General features: G+C 45.7%; 1 protein-coding gene across 1 annotated transcript; it reads left to right on the forward strand.

The window, feature by feature from the left end:
- PTDSS2 (phosphatidylserine synthase 2) lies at positions 1-24629 on the forward strand (the record flags this gene model as incomplete). The annotated part of the gene is made up of 11 exons (XM_010082033.1): positions 1-102; positions 3319-3401; positions 9230-9297; positions 11890-12024; positions 12628-12678; positions 13619-13732; positions 15275-15393; positions 15971-16085; positions 18032-18177; positions 23132-23317; positions 24135-24629. Coding segments are annotated over 11 exons (1264 nt in total), but the record flags the coding sequence as incomplete, so codon positions are not given.
- Between the last annotated feature and the right edge of the window lie 1963 nt (positions 24630-26592).

Raw genomic sequence — 26592 nt, forward strand, 5'->3', positions numbered from 1 at the left:
GAGAGCTCATACCTTGACAGTCCTGTTCATCCTCACGTGTGCGCTGGGCTACGTGACCTTGCTTGAGGAAACACCACAAGACACAGCCTACAATACAAAGAGGTAAATGTTTGAGAAAGTGTTTTGTCCGGTGTGTCTCAGAAGAGGGGAGCTGTACGAACGTGCTGTTACCTTGTGGGTAAGCTGCCTCGACCTTTGCATTAACTGGTGTAAATGCCCAAACCCTACAAAATGACAGAACCAAGCATAAGTCTGTAAGCTCCTTTGATGCTGGTTGTTGAATTTAATTTCTAATCAGTTTAGTGTCACTCACTGTCATACCTGGTGGATGCCGTGTGTGCGTGATGTAAAACAAAATACAAAACTATTTCTAAAACCTTGAGGTACTGGCTGCGTTTCTTTGGCAATGGTTCTGCCTCTTTTTCTTTGCAGAACCTAACTTTCTAAATTATGTGAGCTGGGACTTAATTTTTCTGACTTAAGTGCTTTTTGTAAAATTATGTTCAAGATTTCAGTACAGAACGTTAGTTGTTGTTGAAAATTAACATGAGAACTTGTAGCCCAAAGCGAAACTCTCGGAAAGTAAGAATGAGTCTTACATGTATGGTCCATTTCTACCTGAATTTAAGCTGATTAAATGTAGTTCAATTTCTTCTCTCTTTAAAGAAATACAGTGGGGAACAAAAAGTGGGAAGAGAAGTGGTCTTCTGAAAGTCTTAGTATATTTTACAAATTAAAGGGATGCTGACAGACTGCCAAGTGTCCTTGCTATCACCATGACGATCATTCTGTTTTCTACCAGTCTGGGTTCTTAAACATATTGCTGTTTTTTTCACATTTTTAAAGTGACTCAGGATACAGTATTCATTGGCATGGAGAAGCAGGAATTGGGGTATTTCCTGAGATAATCTTGCTGTTATTCTCTCAGTCACACAATAGCTGGAGCTAATGTAAGTGGCGCTCACACGTGTGCGAGCTGAGGGTTGGTGTGTTTGTGCGCGGGGGTGAAATGGAAGAAGTTGGAACACAGTGCTCTGTCCAGAGCTGGGAACATTTCCACAAGGCTTTGGTGTGAACAAATGCCATTTTATTCCCGGTTACACCGAGTGAGTCTAGGGAACGGATGGAGAGCTGACATCCTCTGGAGCGGCAGTTCAAAAAGTTACACCAAGTGAGTCTAGGGAACGGATGGAGGGCTGACATCCTCTGGAGCGGCAGTTCAAAATAAAGACAGGGAAAAGCTGAAAGAGGAGTGATGGCACATCGTTGGGGATTAATACAGAGCTAAGGTGACTCAGTGGAATATCTTATTATTGAGATTAGAGCCTTTACTCCTCTAATAAAAACAAAACCAGAGAAGGTTAATCAGCAGACTAACCTTTCTTACAGGAAATAGAAGTTGTTTTTGCATATTCAGTGCGGGGAATAACGTGTCCGGTTGTTACGAAATGAATTTACCAGCATCATACCAGGCAATGAGAAGCGAATGTTCTTAGATCACTTCTGTGGCTTTGCTTGTGGAGTACTCCTTGCAGTATCTAGATGCAAAAAAGCTTGAAAAGCAGCATCCTGAGAATTGTATACAGTCTTCCAAATATTGGTTTTGAAGGATACGTCCTTCTTCCCACTCATGCTGCACCCTTATGCTATTGCTGTAGTTGTGAAGCTACATGCCGAATTCTGAGGCAGTGGTTGACTTGCCCGAATCATTACTTTTTCCAAGTTAAAGATCAGTGAAAAATAACGCACGAGTCCTGTGGCCCTTTCCTAAGCTTCACCTCTGCTGCCTTGGCCCCGGTTTACAGAGGAGCTGAAGTGCCGGTGTTGTTCAGCACACTCCTTGTGCTGAGTCAGTTCTCAGTGAACTCATCTGATCTCAGTTCAGTCTCTTTTCTAAGGTCTCTGAGGGAAGCACTATGCCGAGCTTAGCACCATTGAGCACGAAAGATTCCAGCTCAGTTCACGTCTAAGCCGTTCTTACCTTCTTCAGCATCCGTGTGCGTGCTGTGGTCTTGTATCTCATTGCTCCTGGCCAATTTTATGTGGCTTCTCAAGTGTATGTTTGACCAAAAAGAGGCATTTCAGAGCAGGAGTAAGATGATCACAGCATGCCTAAGTATATCCATATCCCCAATTGTCACAGATTTTTCTTTTCTTCCATAACTTCAAACACCTTATCCTCCATTGGGTTCTTTGTCAGTCTTGGTGTGGAGCTGTTTTGATCCCAAGTGCTGGCCTGCGCGAGGCTCCCTGCGTGCAGATATTTCCTGGGAACACTTGCCTGCTTAACGAACAGCGGTAGCTGATTACTGACGAGCAGTGTCTCTAGCTGTCATGCTTTTTTATTTCCAACTCCTGCACAACAACAGTGGAGCAGTGTTTCGGCGCCGAGGTACACGCTCACAAACACTTTAACCTCCTTTGTTTGCAAGCTCTTGCTGAGAGGTGCCGGGCTGCCTGAGAGCTGCAGGAGGTGCTTAGAGCAGAGCATAAAGTGAAGCAGATACACAGTTTGCTCTGCTGGCTGCTGTCGGTGGGTTGCCTGGACTAGCTGAAACCACAGGAGTTCATCTGAGGGTCCCAAAGTGCTTCACCCAGGCACTTACAGAGCAGCTGAGGGCAGGGGGAGTGGCTGGATGTGGGCAGCAAGTCACAGGAGAAACGATGGACAGAAAACAAATTAGAGCAAGAACCCCTGGGACCACGGGGTGTGGTATCGATGGCTGAGATTTACATTGGCATCTGCTTATGTGCTGATGTTTGAGTGCCATTTTCTGTCCTGCAGCATGGTATTGTCGCTGTTTCCTTCAGTCACTAATCCAGTCGCGCTTCCCACCGTCGTAAAACAAGCAAAATAACTGAGTTTTCTATCTGTTATGTAAAAGCCATTTTTATTTCCAGGAAGCACAAACTTTTTATACTCAGAGGTGAGTGTCACAGAATAGTTTTCATCAATCCTTTTGTTTTCTGTTTTAAAATAAGATTTTAAAAAGTTAAAGCATGAATAGTCTGCTATTGCTTCTGGTATGTAACATTTTCTCAATAAAAGCGAAATTATTGGGTATTTTCTCTGGCTCCTACAAACAGAGCCACTTTATTTACAGTCAGGGGTTGCGTCATTTGCTGCAAACATGGCCTATACTTATCCTGCAGCGTAGCGAGGAATTTCTCAGTTATCTCTCTCTTCAGCCAGCTCTTCAGCAGGTAATATGAGAAAGCATAAAAGTTCTATTGGGAGTTTGGATGAAAGAATATAATTTACAATTTCATTAGAAAGATGAAGCAATATAAACTGTTTGTTCTGTTTTTCACTTTCAGAGGTATTGTTGCCAGTATTTTGGTTTTCTTATGTTTTGGAGTTACACAAGCTAAAGATGGACCATTTTCAAGACCTCATCCAGGTAATTTAAGTTACTTCAGTCACTCAGATATTTCTGGTAAATTGCATGGTTTAGGGTCAACATAAATATTTGTGGTATTGGTAGAGAAGGTAAGTTGTAATTTAAATAATAATAATTATGTTCATTAACACTGCACACTTACCAGGGAGCCTCCCAGCTTCCAGCCAGCCTCCAAACAGCACAGTGATCCTTCTGGGCTTCCATTCTGCATGTAGCATAGGATTTCTTTTTTTCTTTTTTTTAAATCTCCCTGTGTTGGCTTCCTGTTGTTAGTAAAAAGCTCTGTGTGAACTGTCAGATTCTTGAAACCTTCACTTCCCTTGTTTATCCCTTTTCTTCCCCTCTGTTCTGTAATGGGGCTGCACTTCTGACCAGGTATCTGGCTGCTGGAGCACTGCGCTCCCCATGCTGGATGTCCATTATCCAGTAACTGGTACATTAGAAGCCCTTGATTATTATTTTAAAGATTTGTAATAAGACTGTAAGTCTTGAAAGCTTTTGAAAGCACAGCACAGAATCTCTTCCATGTAGTGTTGTATCAGGTGAAGTATGAGAATATTTTAATATCTTTGATCTTTTGCCTACTTTTAGATGTGAATAATTGGAAAAGAATTAAAGGAATTTATGTAGGTTTACATAATATTCCTGAAAGCATTAGGCTCTCCTACATACAGTCAAATGAAGCTGTAAGTATTTCTTCTGCCAAAAATATAACCTTCCAGTTTGGGAGTGCTATACTATATGAGAAACAGCAGACACGTTAAAAACCTCAGTAAAGCAGATGTTGTTCTAGAGGAAGATCTTTTGAGGTTCCTTCCGATCTCTAACATTCTGTGATTCTGTGAATGCCCGCAGCACACCTCTACAAACTGAAGGTTTTATTCAGGAGTTTGCATTTCTGAGGTCTCATTAAATACCAGTTTTCAGTCTTTCCTTCCTTTACAGTTAATTTTGGTTCCTCCTGTAAGACACATTACTCCTCTTAAGGACAGCAGTGATATTTGAGTGCTTTCAGTTTTGGAACTTCAGTGGTTTTGTCTGGGACACAAGTCATTTTTATTCCCTAGAACAAAGCAGTAGAAATGGGATGGGGAAGGTCCAAGGGTCGGAGATCTCTATAGCAAACTTCTAGCGTAGGCTGAGCCAGCATCTGCCGCCTCTGTGTGCTCCTGTCTTGGAAACAGAAGTTACTGGACTGAAGCTGAGTGTATTCATCTCATCTTTTGACTTGACTTCACCTCTCCTCTAGCTTGTTTGATGAGATGATCTTCTGAAGAGTGGTTTCAGGGGTCATGCCTCCTCACCTCCCCGTGGGAAGCTCTTACAGGCAGCTGAGGACACGGTATTGCAGCCCTGCGAGATGTGGCGTCCGCTCTCCAGTTGCAGGGGCTGTGGAGGGCTGTACTGGGAAGTTCCCGTCGGGCAGTCGAGTCTCTGACCTTGTCTTCGTGGTGCTGTTCTGGGAGAAAGATCTCATCTCAAAGGAACGGGCAGCGCAGGCACTGGTGTGTGCTGCTTCCATTTATAGGGCAGAAGGAAGCCTGTGGGTCAGTCAGGTCACTGCCATCGCGTCCAGCACCTCGGATCTGTGGCAGGGGCTCTTCAGGCTGTACCTGGAAAGCAGCTAGGTTCCATGACCTGCTTCTGTCGGGTGATTTTTGGAGCCCTATTTTCAGCATGTGAATTTATGACCAGCTCAGAGATGTTTTATATTTTTGTCTGGTTTTTGTGCCTAATGTTGTTCTGTTTAAATAGCTCCTCTTACTCGGTGTTTATGCACCTGATGCATTTATACACAGCACACATTTACCATCTCAATTGATTTTGCTAAAGTAACAAATTTTGCTTTTAGTCCCCCCCACCCCCGGTAGAAGTCTGCTTTCCCCGTGATATTTTGGTAGTCCTTCTCTTTGTGTGTTTTGAGTTTTCTTTAGAATGGCTGTCCAGAACCGTGTGGGATATTGCAGATGTGAGAGCCCTTGTTTTTTCTTCCCACTATCTCTCTCTCTGGCAGTGCTCTGATGGCCATCTTCATACTGCATGTGCTTTTTTCCTGGCTGTGTTACAGTGACAGCTGAGTGACCGGCAGATAATACCAAATCCTTCTGTTTCAGGTGATGAGCTAACATGAAAACTCAGTGATTCCTAAGTGTGAAACTGCATTACGAGCTCTTCTGTTACTCTTGTCCTTTGAGATCATCTGATTTTCTCTCTGCTGTCCCTGCCTGCCCTGCTGCTGCTGTCTGTGCTTTGTGTTATTAACCTGCTTTTCGCTAAGGCCATTAATGAAACTGATCTTCACCACCACATCAGTGGTATCCATCCAGACTGGTGATTTTTTTTTTCCCCTCCTTCCTTTCAGTATTACCAGCAATGTCAGCTTTAGCCAATGGCTCCTCCAGCTTTACCATTTTTTGCCTGCTGATTTCACACCCCCCATTTTCTCCAGTTCAGCTGATCATTTGCTACATGGACCTATACCAGTCGCCTTGGTGTAATTCAGAAATGTAGGATTACCATGGCAGTAAGTACATAGGACTATTTAGGCAAGGCTTTTTACAAACTTTCCCTGCTTTTCATCCCATTTTCAATTTTTCCCTGTAAACCACTGGCTTCAAGGCCTCCATTCGCTTCCATCCAGACCTTCAAGCAAAGGAGGAGCACTGCCTTCAGCCCAAAGAGCAGTATTTCCACGGGACAAATCTGCTTGAGGGTGAGAGAATACCGAAATTTGGAGAGTGGAGTGCATTCCATGATAAAATTAATCATGGATAAAGTCAGTATCAGTATGCTGACTTCTTATTGTTTGCAAATAAGAGATTCTTCATTCTTACTGTCGGCTCCTTTTATGGAGCCTTGCACATGCCAATAGCCTGGTGTTGTAACAGTGCAATGATGCTGTATTGTCTTTGTCGAGATAACATGCCAACATTATAATTCTAAAGACATTTTCCATGGCAGTTATTAATGCCCTAAGAAATAGCTTTTCATATTCCCGACCTTTGCCAGCAGTTATTTTGACATCATGCGTGACAGCACAAGCCCCTTGGAGATCTGAACTAACCCACCGGCTGGAGGAGCGAGGAGTGAGCGGAAAAGAGCCGGATCTCCTCTGTCTCCTGGTAAAGGCACAGGCAGGACAGGGCACTGGTGAGACTGGGTGGAGCAGCTGGCTGCCTCGACGTTCTGCAGAGAGGAAACCCTTTCGTCAGAACTTTACCAGGGAAGGGTATGGGATCTGCCCCGTTCTGACGACTCCTTTATCAATTCATGAATCTGCCTACTCACCGCTGGTTGTGCACAGATGTGTTGGACTGTTGGGATAGTGACACTCATTGGCTGCTTTTTCACGGACTGGGTGGAATAAATTGCTCTCTATTAGGGGTTTGGACAAGCTGAGCTTTCAACTCTTATTTTCTATCTTCACACAGCATTTAATGTGTTCAGGCATTGCATTTAAAAGTACAGACCTGCCCGTGCAGATCTAGGACTAGTCTGAAGGGCTCTCCTGCCCTCTTGTACTCTCAACCTCTTGGTTGTCCCACCTCCTAGTCCTTGCAACTCGCTGGTCACGAGCAGTGCTTTTGAACCTGAGCTCGCGATGGAAAACCTTGTGCTCGGAGCAGTAACCTGAGGAGGCGTCTGCTGGGCCAGGCTCACGTGGATGCTCAGAGCAGGCAGCTCTCCCTGCTCATGTCCTGCGCGACTTCTGATCAGCACCTCATAGCTTCTGCCCCCATAGCAGCTCTCAGATAAGTGTCTTGCTTGGGCAAATCACTTAGAAATTTTTTTTCTTTACTCATTTAGCCTTTCAGGTGGCATAGGTCACACTCAGAGCTCTAAGTGGCTGGCTGTGCACTCAGCCAGGCACCGCTCTCTTGTTAAGGGTTCATCTTGTGTGTGCAGCACAAACTGGCAGCGGTTTGGTGTTTGAGCACAGTAATCACTGAACTATCAGGTATGGAAATGATTAGTTGAAGCCTACTTAACCAGGAGGATAGTCCTAGTTTGGGGGAGGTTCATGGTGACAAGTGCATTTAAGGAAAACAAATATTAGAGGTACGCCAGAAATAACATTACAGCTAAAGCTGGGGCCAGTCCAGGGAGGGAGAACACAGTGTTTGCACAGCTCTGGAAACATCTTGTTTCTGGTGTACCCATACAGATATAAAGTAGTCTTCAAAAGCTCTTGGGTGCTTATGGCAGCTGGGAGGATGCACACTACGTTATAACGAGAGCTTTCTTTTTTATTGTGAAATATTATTGAGCATATTCAGCAGCTGCACATCCTCTATTGCCGGAACCCTGTGTGTACAGGAGGAGAAAGTCCTCATAATCTGTGGTGAGAAGTTTGGGTTTTTTTAATGACTGACCCCTAAGAAGACACTTCATTGAATTGCATAATTAAGAAATTTCAATTATGTTTGTAGACTTTAAGTAAAACTCTTAAAAGTGTCAGATTTCTAGTGAAAGCTGGTACAGAGCTCACCTGCCTTTCTTATTTATCCTTTTTTCTCTTGGAAGTATAAAGTAGGCCAATTTGGTGGAATTAATTTAGCGGTTTTGCTGAAGAAAGGTCACACCTTCTCACATCTCAGTCTATTTTAATGGTGGTGTCAGAGGCAGGTTGTCAGACTTCTTTAAAAAAAATGTGGATTTTTTTTTTCTCTACTTGAGGCTGAATTGGACAAAGACGACATCTGGCTTCCTCTGTGCCCCTATCCAGTCCTGTCACCTCGAGGTACCCATGGAAGGAGAGCTCTGTTTTAGAAGGGTAAACAGGAAACACCTGAAGGAAAGTCTATTAAAATCATTCCAGAGTGATTAGTATGTGACATTAGTGGGAGATTTAAGTACCCCCTTGGAATGAGTCAGGTTTTGCTGAATTACCTTGTGTACACTTCTGGATGAGGTGAGGGAAAAAAGCTGCAGCACTCTGTACACACACCGGCTCTGCGTTAACCTGCGTCCTCTCGTCCAGGAGTTAACCAAAACCCTGGGTAAGATTCCAGAGCCCAGAAACCACTTTGCGGAACGAAAGCCAAACCAGTCTGTGGGTGGAGGAGGCTGAATTAGGGCATGGATGCAGCCCGTGGACAGTCAGAGCCTTCTGCTGGGGGCTGAGGCTTGCAGGAGAACCGGGGTGATGATGGGGGAGCTGGCAGTGTACCAACCCTTTCATTTGTGTACCCTGGAGATCCAGGTGTGGGTCAGTGTGAGACGATCTGTAATCTTGCATCTAGCACCTGCCAAACCTTTGCTACATTTTATTTTAATTAATTCCTAGTAAAAGTTAAAATACCTTTGGTATTTTTAAGTGCTTTCTGCCCCTGGAGGAAACAGCCTTGTCGTCAGGGGAAAACAATGGACTTACAGAAATAAAAGCAGTGGTTCACCCCGCCGGTCTTGGTCATGTCTGTTTTGGCAGTACAGAGGCAGAAGCTGGTGCAGTGTGTTAGCTGTGATAGCGGGGCTGGGACAGCCACAGCTGGACGGGCCAGGTTGTGTGAGATCGTGGAGAAACAAATTCGATTAGTTCAGGAAGGACGTAGTTCTCTTCCAAGGACCACTGGGAAGCATTGCAAGTGGCAGGTATCATTCCTTCTAATACTTTAATATTAATTCTTAAATACAGATTTCCGTAGCAGCCTGTCTGGCAGTGAAAGAGCCTTCTTTAGGAAGGATGGTGAACACTTTACTTGAGTGCTGGGCTTTATAATTTCCTGGTGGGATCTCTTCTGAAATGTTCCGTTGTGTTACAGTAAATGAGTAGTTGACTGCCCTTCTGCTTGAAAGCTTGCTGACATCCCGTTTGTCTGTTTCTGTAGCTTACTGGAGGTTTTGGCTGTGTGTCAGCGTTGTGTATGAGCTCTTCCTCATCTTTATACTTTTTCAGGTAAGTAACGTAGTCCTCTAGTCACTAAATGCCAGTTTAATGTGGATATAAAATCCTTTGTGGTGGTGTTCAGGATTCCGACTGACTGCAGGAGGTGCTCTTCATTTTTGTGAAATCGAATCATTGTGCTTTTTAATGAGACTTGGAGGTTGAAGAAAAATTATAATATTATAAAAATAGTCTCAGTCTAGGTTAGACACCACACTGGAGTGTTCTTAAATGAGCTGATAAGAAGTCAGAGCTCTTGAGTTCAGACGATGAGGAGTTGGTGCTTCTCGTGGTCAGTCTCTACTCTGCTGGACCTGGCGACTTGCTGCAGTTGCATACCAGCTGTTGGTTTCCGTGGTCCTACAGATTATGGGGTGAATTCATCTTGTTTGACCTTTGGAAATACTTTTTACTTGAATTATAGGTTCTTTAAATGTGGGGGGGGGTTTTTTGCAGTAAACCAAAAATTCATATACAGCTTTGTGCGGTGGCAGCAAGCTGAGGGTGATGTTTTCTCTAGAAAAACGTGCTATTGGTACTTCCAAATAGAGTATGTTATTTTCTACCATATTCTTGTGCTTTAATAAACTGAGAACTTTCCCCTGGCTTGTACGAGAGGTGGCTGTCCAGTTCTGCCAGATTCAGATCCCGGTTGGAGTCCCCAGGTGTTCATTTTCAGGTCGCTCCTTCTGGCTGACACCTCAGTAACATTTGGTGCTCTGTATTTTATAAGGGTTGTGCAGGTACCCTCCCATACCCATCAGGTAGCTTTAAAAATCATTTTAGATGAGAGATGGATGAGGAACATGTTTTTTTAAAAATGTTTTGCTTCTAGAGGCCGGGTGAGCTTGAAGAAGCAGGGCTGGAATTCAGAGCTGTCAGGATCTATCATCTGTTGGAGCAGGGCATTTGCTTTGCAAACGAGTTTTTAATATTGATCAAACCCTTTCCAGCTAATCAAAGATTTCCTTTGGCTCCAGCATTTCTCGTTCAGCTTGGCTTTCCTGGAACCTCCCCAGCAGTCAGTGCCAAACTCTCTTAAGAACACAGAACTGTCCTTTTTTATTTCTTTTTTTTTTCCTGGCCATTGTTTCAGTGGGCAGCTGGACCACGCAAACAACAGCGTGAGTTTGTCCCGTTGGCATAACTTGGGGGTTCAGTGTAAACCCTTATGCAGGGCCCTCGTTAGGGTTTCTTTCAGGCTGCCTGTCCTGCTCGGAGGGAGTGGAGTTCTGACCCCTTCACGGGCATGCACAGGTCTGTCTTGCCTTTTTTGTTGCTATTCCTCACCACCGAGGAGTACTTACTCAGTTCCAGTTTATTCTTCTGTTCTGACTGTTTTGTGTCACCCCGTTTTTTTTCCAGGCATCCTTGTGACACTCCTGACTAGCCACAGTCAGACTGAAGAACGTGTTTCATTTTATTTAATAGTACTGTTGTAGTTCTGAATTCTGGTGGAAAAGCCTGGAGTTGCTTCGCTTTCCTCTGGCAGCGTGTTATGAGAGGTTGAGGACACGCACTAGCTGTTGCTCAGCTCTTCACTAAAAATTCATTACTTTGCAGAGGTTTAAATAAGGTGAAAATTATGCTGAGTTTGCAAGTGACTGAACTTCCTTAAAAGCAAACACAAGCTCGTTTGTAGTCAAAACTTGTCTTACAGCGAATGTGACTTTAGTGGCTGTATTCTATAATTTTATTATTACTGCTATTAGCTAGTTTTGGCCTTGCCCTGCTGTCACTGGCTGCTGCTCTGTCACGTTGCATTGCTTCTGTTGTACAACCAGGGGCACAGCAGGGAGCAGTGGGAAATGCTTATTCAGCAAATGTGCGTGTGAGTTACCAGTAAATTAGCTCAAGTTTTTGCCCCTTTTTGTAACTAATATTTTGATAATTTCTTCCTTGCTGTTTGCTGCAAGTTTGTCCCATGCTGCCAGTGGGTCCTTATTTGAAATTACTATTTATGCACCGAGCTGCATTGATTGTATTTTTTTTCTGCCACACAATGCAGAGCAGTTCTCAGGTTTCTGCAGCTGCAGGGAGCTGAGCACAACACTAACCCTGCTCGGTGTGCTCCCGCTGCTGGTGGCTGCACGGACTGAGCTGCGCATTGGCAGCGCTGCTGGACCTTTCCACTCCAGGAAAACCACAGGTCACTAGCGCAGGAGATGCAGCCGTTACATGAGCCTGTCCTGAGTTATCGGCTGCTTTCTCTTTACCTCACCAAGCCCGGGGAGGGCAGAGGAAGGGCAGAAGGGTCAGCGGGAAGCATGAGTTGTGTGCCAGTTCAAGTGATAAGCTTGAACACAAGGGGACACAGAGGAGTGGCTTAGGAAACAGGGCTAAAGATCTCTGATTTTTTGTCTTTAAGAAATCTTAAGTTCATTCTGTAGACTTTTTTTTCCTTGGTATTTAGCATTAGAGGCCCAGAAAGTCAGGTGTATATATATATATGAGGTCTGGATATATTTTAAGAATTGTTCTGCAACAGGTTGTTAAAAAACCCTCCCCAACTGAGGATACAGCATTGATCTTAATTATCTTTGTAATTTCCTGTGCATTAATCCTTACTAAGGGGGACCCACGGGGTCTGTGTTCCTCTTGCAGACTGTCCAGGATGGCAGGCAGTTCATGAAGTACATTGATCCACATTTAGGTGTTCCCCTGCCAGAAAGAGACTATGGCGGCAACTGCCTTATTTACGATCCCGGCAATGAAACGGATCCATTTCACAACATCTGGGTAAGAAACAAATAAAGGTACAAGCAATCCGTAAGCTGCACTTCTCTGAACACCAGAAACCATCAGGTTACTGCTTCTCATTGGCAAACAGAAGACTTGAAATTCAAGGGCAAGGGAATTAGGATTACTTACCACTCCCTGACCCATGGAGCTGTTAGTGCTGGTGTAGCGAGGAGACTGAATCCGATGGGTCTGCCGTGTCGGTCTTCAGTGCCTCAGGACCTGGAGTAACTGAGAGCAGTTTCTAGGCTTGTACCAAAGCTAGGAGGAGGAAATGCCTTTGCCTGGGCAGTCTTTGCCCAGGGATTCACGGTGGCAGGACTGGTAAGATTTAAGAAGCTCTGCTAGATACAGGGTTGGGGTCTCTATCAACACAATCCTAGTTCTAGTTTCTGACCCTTAAAATTTTTTATTTTTCTTGGAAGATAGCTTGTTTGTTCACTGTACTTGAGAATAAGGAAACTAATAAAATGCATCTAGTATTTATATGGCAAACAACTGAAGTTTATTGCTGTGTTTTTCTTGGGGGGGAAGAAAGTAAGCCTGAAGAATGGGTTATTGTTTATAGTGCAAAGTGACCCACGCTCTCTTCTTGGTCTGTAGGACAAACTGGATGGCTTTGTTCCTGCTCATTTTTTTGGCTGGTACCTGAAGGTAAGAATGGGGCTTCTGTTGCGTTTCTGTTACAGTGCTGTTCTGCTTTTAAAGCTTGACTGCTTCTGTCCTGGTGATGCAAGTCTTTGTGATCAATTACACGATGCAGTCACCCGTGACCTGGACTAAAGGCTCCCCTGCCTCCCCCGCCCATGCTAGGTCACCTCACTTCTCTCCAAATCAGCCTTACGCTGACAAGCTCCCTCCTCCACCATAATTCGTTCTGTGGTCGGATCCATACAAGGAAAAACCTTTATTCCTGTAGCAAGGTAAGTGCTTGAATGAATGTGGTGGAGTATGGGGCAGGCAGCATTCAGAGAGGGCAGCGAGTCTCCTCTTCCCCAAACGCGGATACGTGGGGATATGCTGCTGCTGGTCCAAGGATGGCTTTTCCCAGTGGCCCCTAAATCAGGATTTAAATCATTAAATGTTTAATTCTTGATACTTTCCAGTCAATATCAGCCTACTGTGGGAGTAATTCCAGTTGTGCTTGTCTCTGACAGAACACATTTAGTGTATTTTGTTATTTACTTTGGTCTAAGTATTAGAGGTTTTTTAACCTGAACAAACTTAACCAGCTAACTCTGTTCTGCCCTGCAGACCTTGTTTGGTTTTTTACCACCAAGACCACCATATATAATAAACTGTACACGTGTCCTCTGTGTTCAGAGTCCAGAAAGGCTAATCCCGTATTCCTTAAGTGATCAGTTTTGAAATTGGGAAAAAAAGTAACAATTTTTCCATACGCTGTTGCAAAACTGTAGATCTGAGCAGTATTTATGGAGTTGTCCTTTATTGAGATTTCTAAAGGGCATTGGTGCAAGTGGTGTCTGGTTCTACTCAGTTGGTGTGCAAGTATTCATTCCTGTAATGGCTTTTAGGATGTTGTGCAACTGTTGTGGGTATTTGAAAGATTTTTTTTTTTTCTCCCTTTATATAGACCTTGATGATTCGAGACTGGTGGATGTGTATGATCATCAGTGTAATGTTTGAGTTCCTGGAGTACAGCCTAGAACACCAGCTTCCAAACTTCAGTGAATGTTGGTGGGATCACGTATGTACTGCATAGATCGTGATAGATTTGTCTCAATGGAAGTACGTGTTTTAAAGGGAGGGGGTAGAAAGTGGTGAGAGCTAAATCATATCATGTGCATGTGGCTGGAGGTGCACGCGGGACTGCTGCAGCTCAGAGGCATTGGTGCTTCTCCCTGTTGAGCTTATAATTTATTTGTCACTGTTTGTATAATTTTGTGGGTTTTCAAGCTATTGCACGTGGCTGAATATTTGTTTTGGTTCATTTCACACCAGAGAAAGAATCTAAAGCTTTACCTGAGCATTTTCAAAGACTTGGTGATGGTACAAACCATAAAATCTGAAATAAAGAGAAAGGTAAAGCTTTGTGTATAAAGTTTCAGATGGTGATTTTTCTTGCCTGTTTAAAAAAGAAAAAAACCCAAACAAACAACAAAACCCAAAAAACCAAACAAACCCAAACCAAACAACAAAAAAACCCAACCAGACAAACCAGATTCAGTGCAGTTTGTGTCCAGCTCTTCCTTCTGTGCAAACTGATCTTCACTGTTTTCTGAAAGCAGTAAATATTACAGTGTTTAGAATTTCTGGTGTGGCCTGTAAAAGGGTTTTAAAAAATAAGTGTTTGGCCTTCCTGAAAAGCTCTATGGTCTTTGCACATAATAGACTGTAACTACTCTTCTCCTGAAATACTGCTGGTGTGCATTTTTTCAAGCCAGAGAGAATTCTGTGATCTTGTTTCTCTGTGGAAAAAAACAAGCTCTATAGCTTAAAGTAACACTTCTTTTTTTCCTTTTTTTTTTAAATTTTTAAATTTTCCTATGAAATGTAAGTAGGTTACCAGAGAAATCAACGTTATCTACATTCAGGGCACGCAGCCATAGTTCTCATGTTATTTCGTTTCGATTTTATTCTACAGTACCAGCTCTTTCCCAAGCATGCAATGATTTGCTGCATGGTTGTGTTTATCAAAGTAAATGCGTTATGGATAAAGACATCCAGCAAAGCTATTTTGCCTTCAATAAAACAACTTCCTATGAGATTAGCACTCTGTGCTCTGCTGCTTTGAACACAGAGGACAGCCACGGTTTTTTTCAGCTCCAGAGCTCTGTCTCCAGAATTAGCACTTAGCCATAAGACAGAGCACGGGGAGAAATCACCTGTTTAGTTTCACATCCTGAGCCTGGAGATAAACCTCTTGTTGAGGAGGCAACCTGAAGCTTAAAGGGTGTCTTGAGTTATTGAGCATAGTAAAATCCAGTCCATAGGAACGTGTTCAGGTGTTTTGAGTGTTTCTGAAGTTCTCACTTAACGGAGTTGAGCTGATAGTAAGTGGGAAGAGGTCTGTTCCCCAAGCGAATCCACAGCTGTCATCTGTCGAACACTTGCTTTATTCGAGTGGGCTTGGGCGGCTCTGATTCTTTCTCCTGGCAGTTCACGTGCCTCTCTTCTCTGGGGATGTTCAGTCCTTACGACCTGGAGTGTGTCTGTGTGTACCTGTAGTACTTCACTTTTACAAGCTTCAGTGCTTCTTCTCTCCATCACCGTGTTTCTCTCCTTCCAGTGGATAATGGATGTGATCTTATGTAACGGATTAGGAATTTACTGTGGGATGAAGACTCTGTCTTGGCTTTCTTTGAAGACGTACAAATGGCAAGGACTTTGGAACATTCCGACATACAAGTGAGTTGGTGTAGGAAGTAACCCCACCAGCAGCAGCACAGCACAAAGCTTGGGCCCGTGTTAAAGACCTTGGTTGCTGAAGGGTTGTTCTGTTGGGGTTAATGGGAAGTAAAGGATGAGCTTATTCAGTGACATTGTTAAAGGAGATGTGGGAATTCCTGTTAGGATCATATTCTCTCCTTCACAGCAAGGGTCGATTTGTTCCTTGTGCAAATAGTGCATTCCACAGTAGTCAGATCATCACAGTAATTGGGACACTGAAACTCAACATTTAATTAATCCCTTGTAGTTTTGTACCAGTGATGAACTGCCCTCCTCTGTAGCGTGTCTTTGCTGAGCAAAGCAGATCTGAGGAGCTGCTTACTGCAGTGGGTGTCCTATATTAAAGTGGAAAATGAGGGTCCAAATAGCAGGCATCTCTCTAACTCGGAGTGTCGGTCTCATTAAGTAGTAAGTTTAATGGAGTAAATGGAGGCATTTTGCATATGTGAGTTGGTGCCTCAAATGGAAATGTTAGTAGACATCTCTTATGTGCTGTTTCTTAGTATTGCAATAACGTGTTCTGCTTTTTTTCCAGAGGCAAAATGAAGAGAATTGTCTTCCAGTTCACCCCGTATAGCTGGGTCAAATTCGAGTGGAAGCCAGCATCCAGCTTACGCAGATGGCTAGCAGTTTGTGGCATAATCTTTGTAGTAAGGAAACTTCTGTCTTGTCTTTTCTCTGTCATTTGATTTAACGTTGTGTAACACTCAAGCACCTGCACAAACAGTAACTGAGGCTGAGACTCTGACATGGGGATGTTTCTTTAGTTGGGGCTGGAAGAGATCGCTTCCAAATCCTGCAGAAAAGGGGTCTGTTTCCATCTCTGGGACAGTTTAAGGATTCATTGCACAAATATTTATTCTTGCTCGCTGAACAGTGTTGGTTGGCAACGTGAGCAATCTAAATTGTGATCTACAGATAATTCAGCAAGTAAGTGCTGCTACCAAAAACATTGGCTTTGGATGAAAGCGGCTTGTTTCTCCGAGTCTTAGGCAGATGCATATCCCATTACAGCTGGAGAGGGCTGAAGGCAAAGCCTCGGGCTTCTGTGTTAGCCCTGAGCAGCATGGCTCCTGGAATGCACAGTTTTGCCTCGGATAATGTTTTTATATAGACTTAAATAATTCAGTTATCCTAGATTTCTCTTTTTATGTTTCACCGAACATGTAGCACGCAATGATGTTAACAGTATCCAGCTCGAGCGGTAAAAAATTAGACAAAAGAGAAAGTTGGCTTCTCCCACAGTCACAACAAATCGACAGTCTGCCCCCTTCATCGAGCTGTGAAGTTTAACTAAAAAAAACCTTGTGACGCTGCTAGTGATCCCAGAGACCACAGGCATTAACCAGTTGCTGTATGACTGCCGTGGTACAGGGTGCAGCTCGGTGTGTTTTTTAACAGCGGTTACAACAGCGTGCTTCGAAGCATCTTGAAAGAGGTGCGGTATGAAATCTAGTGGTGGTTTATTTTGAGGTCTGTCCAGTGAAGTTCCCTATTACAGTTTGCTGAGCAGGACGCATCAGTCAGCTTGGCAGGCCACCGCCACCTCTCTGTCTCGTAATAACATTGGATTTTGTGCTGATGTCAAAGTGCAGCCCTGAGCCTGCTTCAGGAGCCATGCACTGCCTGTAAGGAGCGAGCAGTGCCAGCAGTGGGTGCCAGGCAGCTGCAAACTCAGCCACTCGGACACAGGTTCACATCCCCTGATTCCCACCACGTGAAACGCTCGCCAGGTTCACACAGCACAACAGACCTGCTGGGGTTCCCAGAGTTTAGAGAAGTGAAGTCAACGTGCCTGCATAAATAAAATAGGTTTTTCTGAATGGTTCCTGTGTCTGTACTCCCAACTTTTTGCACCCCAAGGGGTTTTAGGCGCTGAAGCAGATTTTGCAGCTGAGACATTCCATTGAATTTATACTGATCTCTGGTATAATAATGTTTCTTTTAGCAAAGCCTAGCTTCGGGTGACAGTTTATAAGCAGCTTCAGGCATTGGCTCACTCTTTTGGATTAAACAGCGCTTAATGCCGTTTGATATAATTTCTTTTGAAGTGGGAGCCTTGTGTCTCCTTGCTCACTTATTAACATTGCCAGGACAGCTCACTCGAGAACATTTTGCTGTAAATGTATAATCACTTCTCCTAAGATGGCTTTGACAGTGACATTTGCGTAACTGTGCAAAAAAGACCAAACCGAACCAAACCAAAAACCCCAGGATGTACTGCTTCTGCCTGTCTTTACTTTGGGATCCCCTCAGTCAGATTTTGAATGACACTGAAAGGACCAGTTGTTGCTCTTAGGATTTGTTATCAGTAGTTCTGCAGGTACTTCAAACTCCTTGTAAACTTGTTCAAAATTAGAGGCGGTGCTTGTCCAGGTTTCTCTTGTGGTTTTTTTTTTAATACCTCTTCCAACACACAGAGAATTTTCAGCTGTTCTTGGTTGTTATTGCAGCTACTGATGGTGTGCTCAGTAATGCTGAGCAGGGCTTTGTGGCGTTAGAGGCATGGTGGGGGGAGTCATGCAGGGAGAGAGGGAGATTCCAGGCTTCATCCAGTGAAGTCTTCTGAATGTAATTAAAATGTCCTTTTTCTCAGTTTTTATTGGCAGAGCTGAACACATTTTACTTGAAGTTTGTCCTTTGGATGCCACCAGAACACTACTTGGTCCTGTTACGACTTGTCTTTTTTGTCAATGTGGGAGGTGTGGCTATGAGGGAGATCTACGACTTCATGGATGACCCGTAAGCCAGTCCTCTTGTGTATATACCATGTCAAGCTTCACTTGCTTTATTTTGAATTTGCTCCAGCTTGTTGGCATCCATCTCAGGGCAATAGTTCAGCTTGTCAGGCGCAAAAAGACCTAATCCCAAAGCATCTGCTTTGTGCTCTTTTGTTTTGGAGGCAGAGTTCTGACTGCATCTGGTTAGAGAGCAGCTGTTGTTAAGGGCATTGTGTGCACAGTTTTAACCTCAGTTTGTAATAAATGATTGCTCTTTTGAGAACACGATGTGTAAACTAGCTGGAGTGCCTGGGCAGAGGAGTACTGAGCTTCACTTTCAGATTGATAGCCAGGAGCTACAGTCCTTAGGTGTACCTTCTAAGGACAACAGGGCCCAAACTAAAAAAAATGTGTTTCTTAAAGGCGCTTCTTTTCTTGAGCTATCTTCCAGCTGGTCCCGGGTCCTCTGGGGCTCTTGTCGCATCCTCTTGCAGGTCAGGGAACCCCTGATTGCAAAGCGTGGTGAGGGGGAAGTGCACCCGTACACAGCAGTGCATGTACTTTCAGACTGTTCCTACTTAAGCATCATGTCTTGCTGCTTTTGTTTCTGCAGACCACATAAGACCTGAGAAAGCTTTGTTCTCAAAAACCACGTTTTCTTTTAAGTTTTAGTAGTAATCTCACAAATTGCCTGAGCCCACATCTTAAGTCTAAGACAATGTCTGGCTTCCAGGGATGTTCATTGTCTGTCACTGACCATCGCAAAAAGTGTCTGTGTTCAGAATTTAGGGTTCCAACATTCTGTGAAGATCAGTTTCCCTTGCAAGGCTTTGACTCCTAGAACTGGGAAGAAGGGTCAACCCACATTGCTTAGTTGGATTTCAGGACATTCAGCAGTGGCAGGCTGCCCCTGCCTTTGATGTCGGACCTGCTGGTTTGGGACGTGCCTCCAACGCAAAGGTAAGAAGAGGTCTCTGCCTCTCACTGGTGGGCTCCTCTCCTTAGCACCATTCGCGATCTTCTGATCCTTGTGTTTGGGTTGGAAAAACTCCTTTGCCTTCTGTTCAGCCACATAGCATAGCGTTGAAATTTAGGAGAATCGCTGGTCACCGGTGCCTTATTGCTAGGTCAGTTCCTTGCCGTGCTTTCAGTGAGCTGGAGAAGTTCATCCAGCAAGCAGCGCTTCTCATCCTGAACTGCTTGTCTTCATCCTTGCCACCACCACCACCTGCTGTTCTGTTTCTCCTGGTGGGTAAGGTGACTAGTCCCCGCTCTGGGTGGGTGAGGTGATCAGTCCCTGCGCTTCTGAGGCTCATGGCTCTGCTGGATGCACTGCAGAGCTGACCTCATCAGACTGCTCACGCAAAGTGGCAGAGCCCAGCATCTGGTCTTACCTCATATCTGCAAAGGCTTTGCAACTGGACTTCGGTTCTTCTGTGCATCTCAGGTCATCCAAGCAGAGATAATCTCCTCCTGTTGTACCAGCTTAACTGGGTGTGTTTTCACTTGCACGTTGTTTTGAACCAAGGAACCATTTTGGATTCTTCCTGTTGTGTTGCAGGGAGAAGCTGCTGGGGAGGAGCAGGCTGTACCAGAGGCTCCCAGCTAACAGCACGTGAGAAACCTTCCTGACCTTTTCCTTTTGGAAACTCAACTTCTTAATAGACAAAGGTTGGAATATTCCGTTGACCTTCCTTGTCAGCAACATGGCTTGGTGCCTTGTCTGGCAGTGATGGGATTGTCTGAGATAAACCGATTAGATCTCTGCAGCTAACCTTGCGTTATTTAGTCTAGAAGGTAGTGAAGTTCAAATATGAACTCTCTTCTTCTCAGTCAGATTCTGAGTATCTGCAGACAGCTCTAGGGCTTTGCTTTTAGTGACTTGGTCTGAGCCTGGTGACAATAAAGTATGAGGAACTGAAATAGTCCAAGAAGAGGGGTAGTTCTGGATCTGTTCTCCAGTTCTTACATACCATGCTCCTGTCGTGATCAACATCCTGCTTGAGTTCTTGGGGACCAGCTATGTGGAGTGTTCCTAACCAGAAATATCTTGATGCAAGAGGCGGTAGCATTTGATCTTGTCATATCTTCCTGGTTTCTAGTCTTCAAGTCTCTTCTAAGGAGTCTGCATTGAAGCCATGAGTTTTAATCTCATTCATCAAATAAAAAATAGGACTTTCCTTTAAAATCTGTAATGAGTGGAAGGGCAGGAAGCAAACTCTTCCTTGGCAGCATTAGGTTCTGCACAGCTCTTCTGCTGGGGACACCTTTAGTTCTTTTTTGTCAGTGTGCTGTCACAAGCTGGCAAAAGAAGACGATGGCGAACAAGGAAGCCGATCAGGAAAGCAGAGAGCTGACCTACTCATCCGAACAGCTTGACTTCCCAGTGAGAGATGTGCTGTTTCGTTTTTCTCTCCATGTGTTCAGGCTAGTCTCTGCCCGTTTAATCTGTCACAGCAGATGAACCACCTGGAGCAGTTTCTGAAGTCCTTTCATCTGAGCTGGTCCAGGCAGGATGCTTGTCTGCATCAGCAATAACCTGCACTTGATTTACTGTATCAGATTTTATCCAACTGTATTTGGGCAATTTTGTATAGTTTGAATTTACGTGTATTGGTGTCAAATATGACTCTCAGGCCTCGTGTTTCAGAAACTGTGTTTTGTGTGCTTGACTTGCGATGTCTCCCCTGGATTCGGGAGAGGGGAGATGCAGTTGGAGGCTCTGTTGGCTCTCCATGCTTACATCCCTTCCCAGATGCCGAGGATCCAAGGGGATGCAGTGGAGCGGATGTGTCTGAGCAGCAGGAGGACACCTGCTAGAGGAAGGATGCTCTCCCCAGTGCCGCTGCTGGCACCTGATGAGAAGAGGGAGGAGAAACTGGGAGCACATGTGGAGCTCCCTCTGGCCCAGTGCTGTTGGAGGTGCTCGGGGCTGCTGCGGTGTGTGCCCTGGGCAGGGTGCGGGCGGGAGGTGCAGGCTGGCAGGCAGGCTCCTTTCTCTGCCCAGCAGAGGGAAGCATTAGCAGAGCAGCCCCAGGGATTTGGGGTGGGATTGGGGATTTGTAAAGTGGCTTCTCTTTCATCCACTGCGTGGCAAAACCAGCAGGAAAATACAGCCCGAAGAGCTTGTGTGGCTGCTGAATGTCCCAGCCAGCATTTATGGAGTCAGTGCCTCACCCAGACAGGAGGCTGTATGTCACAGCAGTCAGACCAGCCAAGAATTTCCCGTTGCTGCAATGCTCTGGAAGCACTGCAGAGGTCAGCTTACCCCATCCATCCCTCTCCCAGCCCTCCGAGGGCTGGTTATACCGCTTTGCTGACCGGTAATTCTGCTGCTTTACACTGAATTCCTCCTGGATGTGTTTCACCTCGCATCTGAGGCTGTGGTGGGGATGAAATAGCACAGTAAGCTGGACAGAAGAGAAGGGACCCGGTAGGAAAATGTGCTTCAGAGCACGCTGTGGTTAAGCGAGAGGGCAAGGCCTCTGCAGAGCAGGTGCTCCCGGCGGTGAAAGCAGAGACGTACGGAGCCAGGGCAGAATGAGGAGGAAGAGAGGCAAAGAGGACTAACAGGAAAGTGCACCAAAATGCTGCTTTGTGTGTTTTTTCAGGAAAGCAATACAGTCAAAGGCTGTTGAGCAGTTAGTTGGGTGTGCGTGCTGGTGACATGGTGGCAGTGCTGGTTGAGGGTATTGCTGTTCTCAAGTTCACTCTGCCTCGATTCAAATCAGTTGGATGTCAGGAAACTTTTCATAAAACTGTGCCTTTGGAAAAAAAATAATAATACATGCAACTTGTAGTAGCTTTCTCTTGGTTCTTTCCTCTAATGGGAATAAAATCACAATTTAGATTCAGAAGGTGGGTGATAGAACAAAAACTTAGTCTACCCAGCGGGAAGTGATGCACTTGGCTCTGCACTGCTGGGTAGCACGTCTGCCTGCACCAGTGGCACTGCGATGGGCAGGATTTCAGTGCAGCCCAGTCCTGCTGCCCAGACAGAACCCTATTTGGTTATTGACGTACGCATCATCTGGTCTGTCAGGTCAGTGAGCTGTAAAAGTGTCAAGCCTAGAAATTACTTGGACAGAGCAGGTCAAGAAGTAGAGGATCTGTCTGGTCTAGATCACGCACCTTACCAGGGTCTCCAGACCTGTGAGGGTACCAGAAGGCAGCCTATAGTATAGATTTCCCAGGCAGGAATAGGTGACGCAAAAGATGGTGTATTTCCAGTCTCTCCTTCTGCAAGCAGAGCCTCTGAATAGGTGTCTCGATTCTACTGCTGTTTGATTTCTGGCGTTACTGATTGATGAGTCCTTCACTAGACTCGTACGTGGCGCTGCAGCTTCTCATTGCCTTGTCTGGTACCGCTTAAAACCAGACCCTGGGGATGAAATATTAATCACGTGTTTGCCCCAAGGTTGTGTTGTCCTAGAAGTGGAATGCCGTCCTCGTGTCTTCCATTATCTTGCCTGTTGGTTATTAAGCTTTCTTCTTTCAAAACCCGTTCAGAGATCATTAGTGACAGCTCACTGAATACCTTTTTGGAAGAGAGTAAGTTTCAGAATGCAATTATATAGGGGATAAATATGGTCACAGCAGTGTGTCTTGGTGTTTGCAGGTGAAATCTAGGAGTAGAGCTCCTGTTTCCTACCGTACCCTGAGCCTCAGCTGATGCCAGGCTGGGCAGATAGTTGTTTTATGGGGATTTACCAATACCCTGGAAATGGGGATACTTCCTTGCGTCACGGGATGATAAAGTCTAACTTTCCATGTGTTCTCAGCCTCTGAGAGGAGCTTAAGTAACACACGAAAGCCGTCAGCCTGCATAGCCTTAGTACATGTGTGATCCAAACTAGACTTTTAGAATTGTGCAAAGCTGGATGAAACTATTACCCCAGATGTCTTTTTATGAGTGTTTCTCTGAATGCTTCATTTCATAGCACTAACTTTGTTTTATCTTTGTGTTTATTTTGCAGGAAGTTCCATAAAAAATTAGGTCAGCAGGCATGGCTGGTTGCGGCTATTACTGCCACGGAGTTTCTGATTGTCGTGAAGTATGATCCCCATACGCTCACGCTTTCTCTTCCTTTCTACATCACCCAGTGCTGGATCCTGGGGATCATACTGGTGCTCACCTGGACAGCCTGGCGGTTCTTCATCCGGTAAGCAGGGTTTGACGTGCGACATTCAGCTCTAGCCTGGGTCTTACGGGGGGTTATTCTGGACCAAGTCTTCAAATGTGTGCTGTGGTTAGCCGTCAGCGCCTGCTGAAGACAGATCACAGCCCTTTGGAACGGCCAGAGCTGCAGCGGAGTTGTGTGAGTTATTAAACAAGCAGGGAGCTTTCCGTCTGTGATCCAGGAATTGTTCTGTCTGCATCGAGCCTCTGTGGCTCTGGTCTTTGGGGCACTGCTTGTGCTGGTGTTGCTGGAGGAGGAGAACAGCAATTGTCTGACTGCCCCCGGCCCTCCTGGGTGAGGGAAGGCGGTAGGCAAGGTCGTGGTTTGTTTCTCCTGTGCTCAGAGTTAGACAGGACTAAGATGTGTTGCAGCTTTGTTGCAAGAACAGTTGGCTGTGTTGCAGTTGTCCGAGCTGTCCCGGTGTCCGCGACAAGTGAGCCAAGCTAAACGGGTTCAGTTTGGATGCTGCTCGGGGCACGTCCAGGAGAAGCAGCTGCACAGGGCTGAAAGAATGACCCTGATCTGGAGAGGAGGCGTGGCACAGCCGTTGCTCTTGTTGAGTGTGCTGTTGTGTTGTGCTCTTGAAAGAGGTGATAATAGCCGGGCTTCCAGCAAGAAACACCCATTTCAAGTGCATCCATGCCATCAGCAGTTTTAGAAACTTACAGCCAAAGACTCGAGTGGGTTGAGTTATCCCAAGGGCACTTGCACCCAGAGCAGACTTGCCATATTGTTGGTGTTGTGTGTTGAAATTGTTCACTCGCATCACTGGTTCACATCCATCTGCTTTTCTTTCCAGCGACATCACTTTGCGGTATAAGGAGATCAGGCGGCAGAAGCAGGAGCACAAATATGAAAAGGACAAATGCTTGAGCAACGGGGATAGACACTCGCCAGTACTGGATGAACAAAACGGGAACAAACCGAGGGAGAGGAAACTCTGAGCAACAGACAACAGGCTAAAGGAACTCGTGGTGCTCAAGCTGGCCTGGTGTGGACAGTTTCAACCTTATCCTACCTAACGTGTAATTGTCGTTGTTAGCTTTCCAGCGTGTGAAAATCCCCTCGGGGGAAAGATGTCATCTTGATGTACACACCTTTCTCCTCGTGTACACCTACTCGGAGTCGGAGAAAGTCTGTGTAGGGGGAAGTAGAACCAACACCGTCCCAGGGAGATGGGATCTTCATCCAGACGTGTTGTGTGTCTTCCTCAAAAACAAGGGTTGGAGACGAGGGGCTTTAAAGCAAAGCGCAAAGGGAACCTAGCTGATCTATTTCCAGTAAACTGTGAGATGTCAATTTTGATGTTTGGGCATTAGGAACACTTGTTGTGGGGTGTACAGATACCTGGTGCAGGAAATGAATTATTTTTTTTTCTGCTGAAACTACCTTGAGCTGTGGAGTAGGATTGTGTGAAGTGTTCAGCCACCAATTAACAGAACTACAGCGAGATAAATGTAGATGAACTGAAGCTTGTGAACAAGTTGCGTAACTTGCACAGAATGTGACGTCGTACACTACTGTTACAGCCCCCGTAACGGGGCTCTTGCCTTTCTCTAAACTGACTTTCAGCATCCCAGAGTAGCCTGCAATAGTTTTTTGTTCTGTCACAGCTCTAAGGAGACAGACAACTTCTCCTTAGTTTTGTTTTGTTTTTTAATTTTTCTGTTAGTCTTGGTCATCTCTTAAACGTAAGGGAAGGTGAAATAAGAAAGGTCAACCTGCCTTTCCTTTTGCTTCGTGGAGTAAGATGTGTTACAAGCAGAAAACTGGGAGTTACTCCATCGGTCTTAAGTTATTTGCCTTATTCTCAGCTCTTTCAGTTTGCTCACCAAGAGAGTTTCACTGCTCTATGGGGCACACGAGGTTCTGCCCCATTCCTCCTGAGTCCAACGGGACGAGGTGTCCTCTGCAGTCATGCACAAAAGGCTCCCAACGTGCCGCCCTCCCCGCCAAGGGAACCAGGTGAGGCGCAGTGCATCCTCTCCCCTAGCGCTGGGTCTGCCCTCCCCGCCAAGGGAACCAGGCGAGGTGCAGTGCATCCTCTCCCCTAGCGCTGGGTCGCAGCGGAGGTCTGCAGGCCAAGCCAGACGGTGTTCCTGCTGCTGGTGACTCAGCATCTAGGAAAAGAAATTGGAAACCTGGGCTGCATTTATTTTTTTTTTCAGGTCATTATTCCAAAATGTGCTACCGTAAGCGCCAGTTTGGTAGCCTCTGCTCTGCGCCGTTGCACTGGCGTCGGAGGCACTGGCGTAGCCGTAACCACATCGCACTCTAAAGACTGTGACCTAACCTGGCTGTTACAGGGTATCTTTCAGGGTTTATCCAGAGGAAAACAACAGAAACGCCACCAGTAAAATTTCAAGTGTGCAACCCCAGACTTTGCAAGTGGCAGGAGACTTGCAGAGCTGCTGACTAGCAAACATCTGCGTTTGTGGTCTGTTTTGGTCTTGTACGTAAGTGACAACCAAAATCCGCATTTCTCCCGTGTTTACAGAGCGAGCGAAATGCTTCCCACCCTTAAGGAGTGGGCACGTAGCAGTGGGGCAGCGCTCAATTAACGGGGCAGCGCTCGATTAATGGGGCCATTGGTTGGGTCTGAGGAGCTCAGCAGAGGAAGCAGAGCTACGGGCGGAGCTGCTGGCCCGCTGCTCAGCAGAGAGGAGGAGGAGGATGACCAGGGTGAGAGGTAGGGTCAGGCTGCTTTCTGGAGTACGTTCAGCGTGCTGTGGACAGTCGCTCACAGGCTGCTCTTCGGTGGTGGTGCTGCTGTGGGTAGTGAGGAGCGTCCGGCTGTGTCACTACACGCTGACCAGTCTGCAGATGGGCAAGGGTGCTGAGCCCAGTGTTTGTTTCTGCGCCTTCCCGCCCAGAGTCCTCCTCGTTCCAGCTCCAGACCGGTCTCACGAACTGTTGCTGGTCGGTTGGTAGCTCGTACCCGTGTGTCGTGCTCGTACAGTCCTGGCTGCGCCAGGCTCAGGTCCCTGTGTCCCCGTTCTGTCTGTGCTGGGTGACACCGTGCCCCCTCTCCGGTCCCTTTGCAGTACAACCTCCTGGGTCCGTGTCGCGATTCGGGGGGAGCAGGCACACCGGGGAGGGTCTGGCGCTGCGCCTCCCTCCTCCCCTTCCCCCCAAAGCCCCGTGTGCGTGCATTTGAAACTACTGGTGAAGAATTCCCCCGTAACGATTCCTAATCCCTAGAACACTGACTGTGTGTCTGCGTCCCTCCGAGCTGCTTTTACGGTGAGTCTGGATAA

Source organism: Pterocles gutturalis, unplaced genomic scaffold, assembly GCF_000699245.1.
Source record: "Pterocles gutturalis isolate BGI_N339 unplaced genomic scaffold, ASM69924v1 scaffold9909, whole genome shotgun sequence".
Classification (NCBI taxonomy): domain Eukaryota; kingdom Metazoa; phylum Chordata; class Aves; order Pterocliformes; family Pteroclidae; genus Pterocles; species Pterocles gutturalis.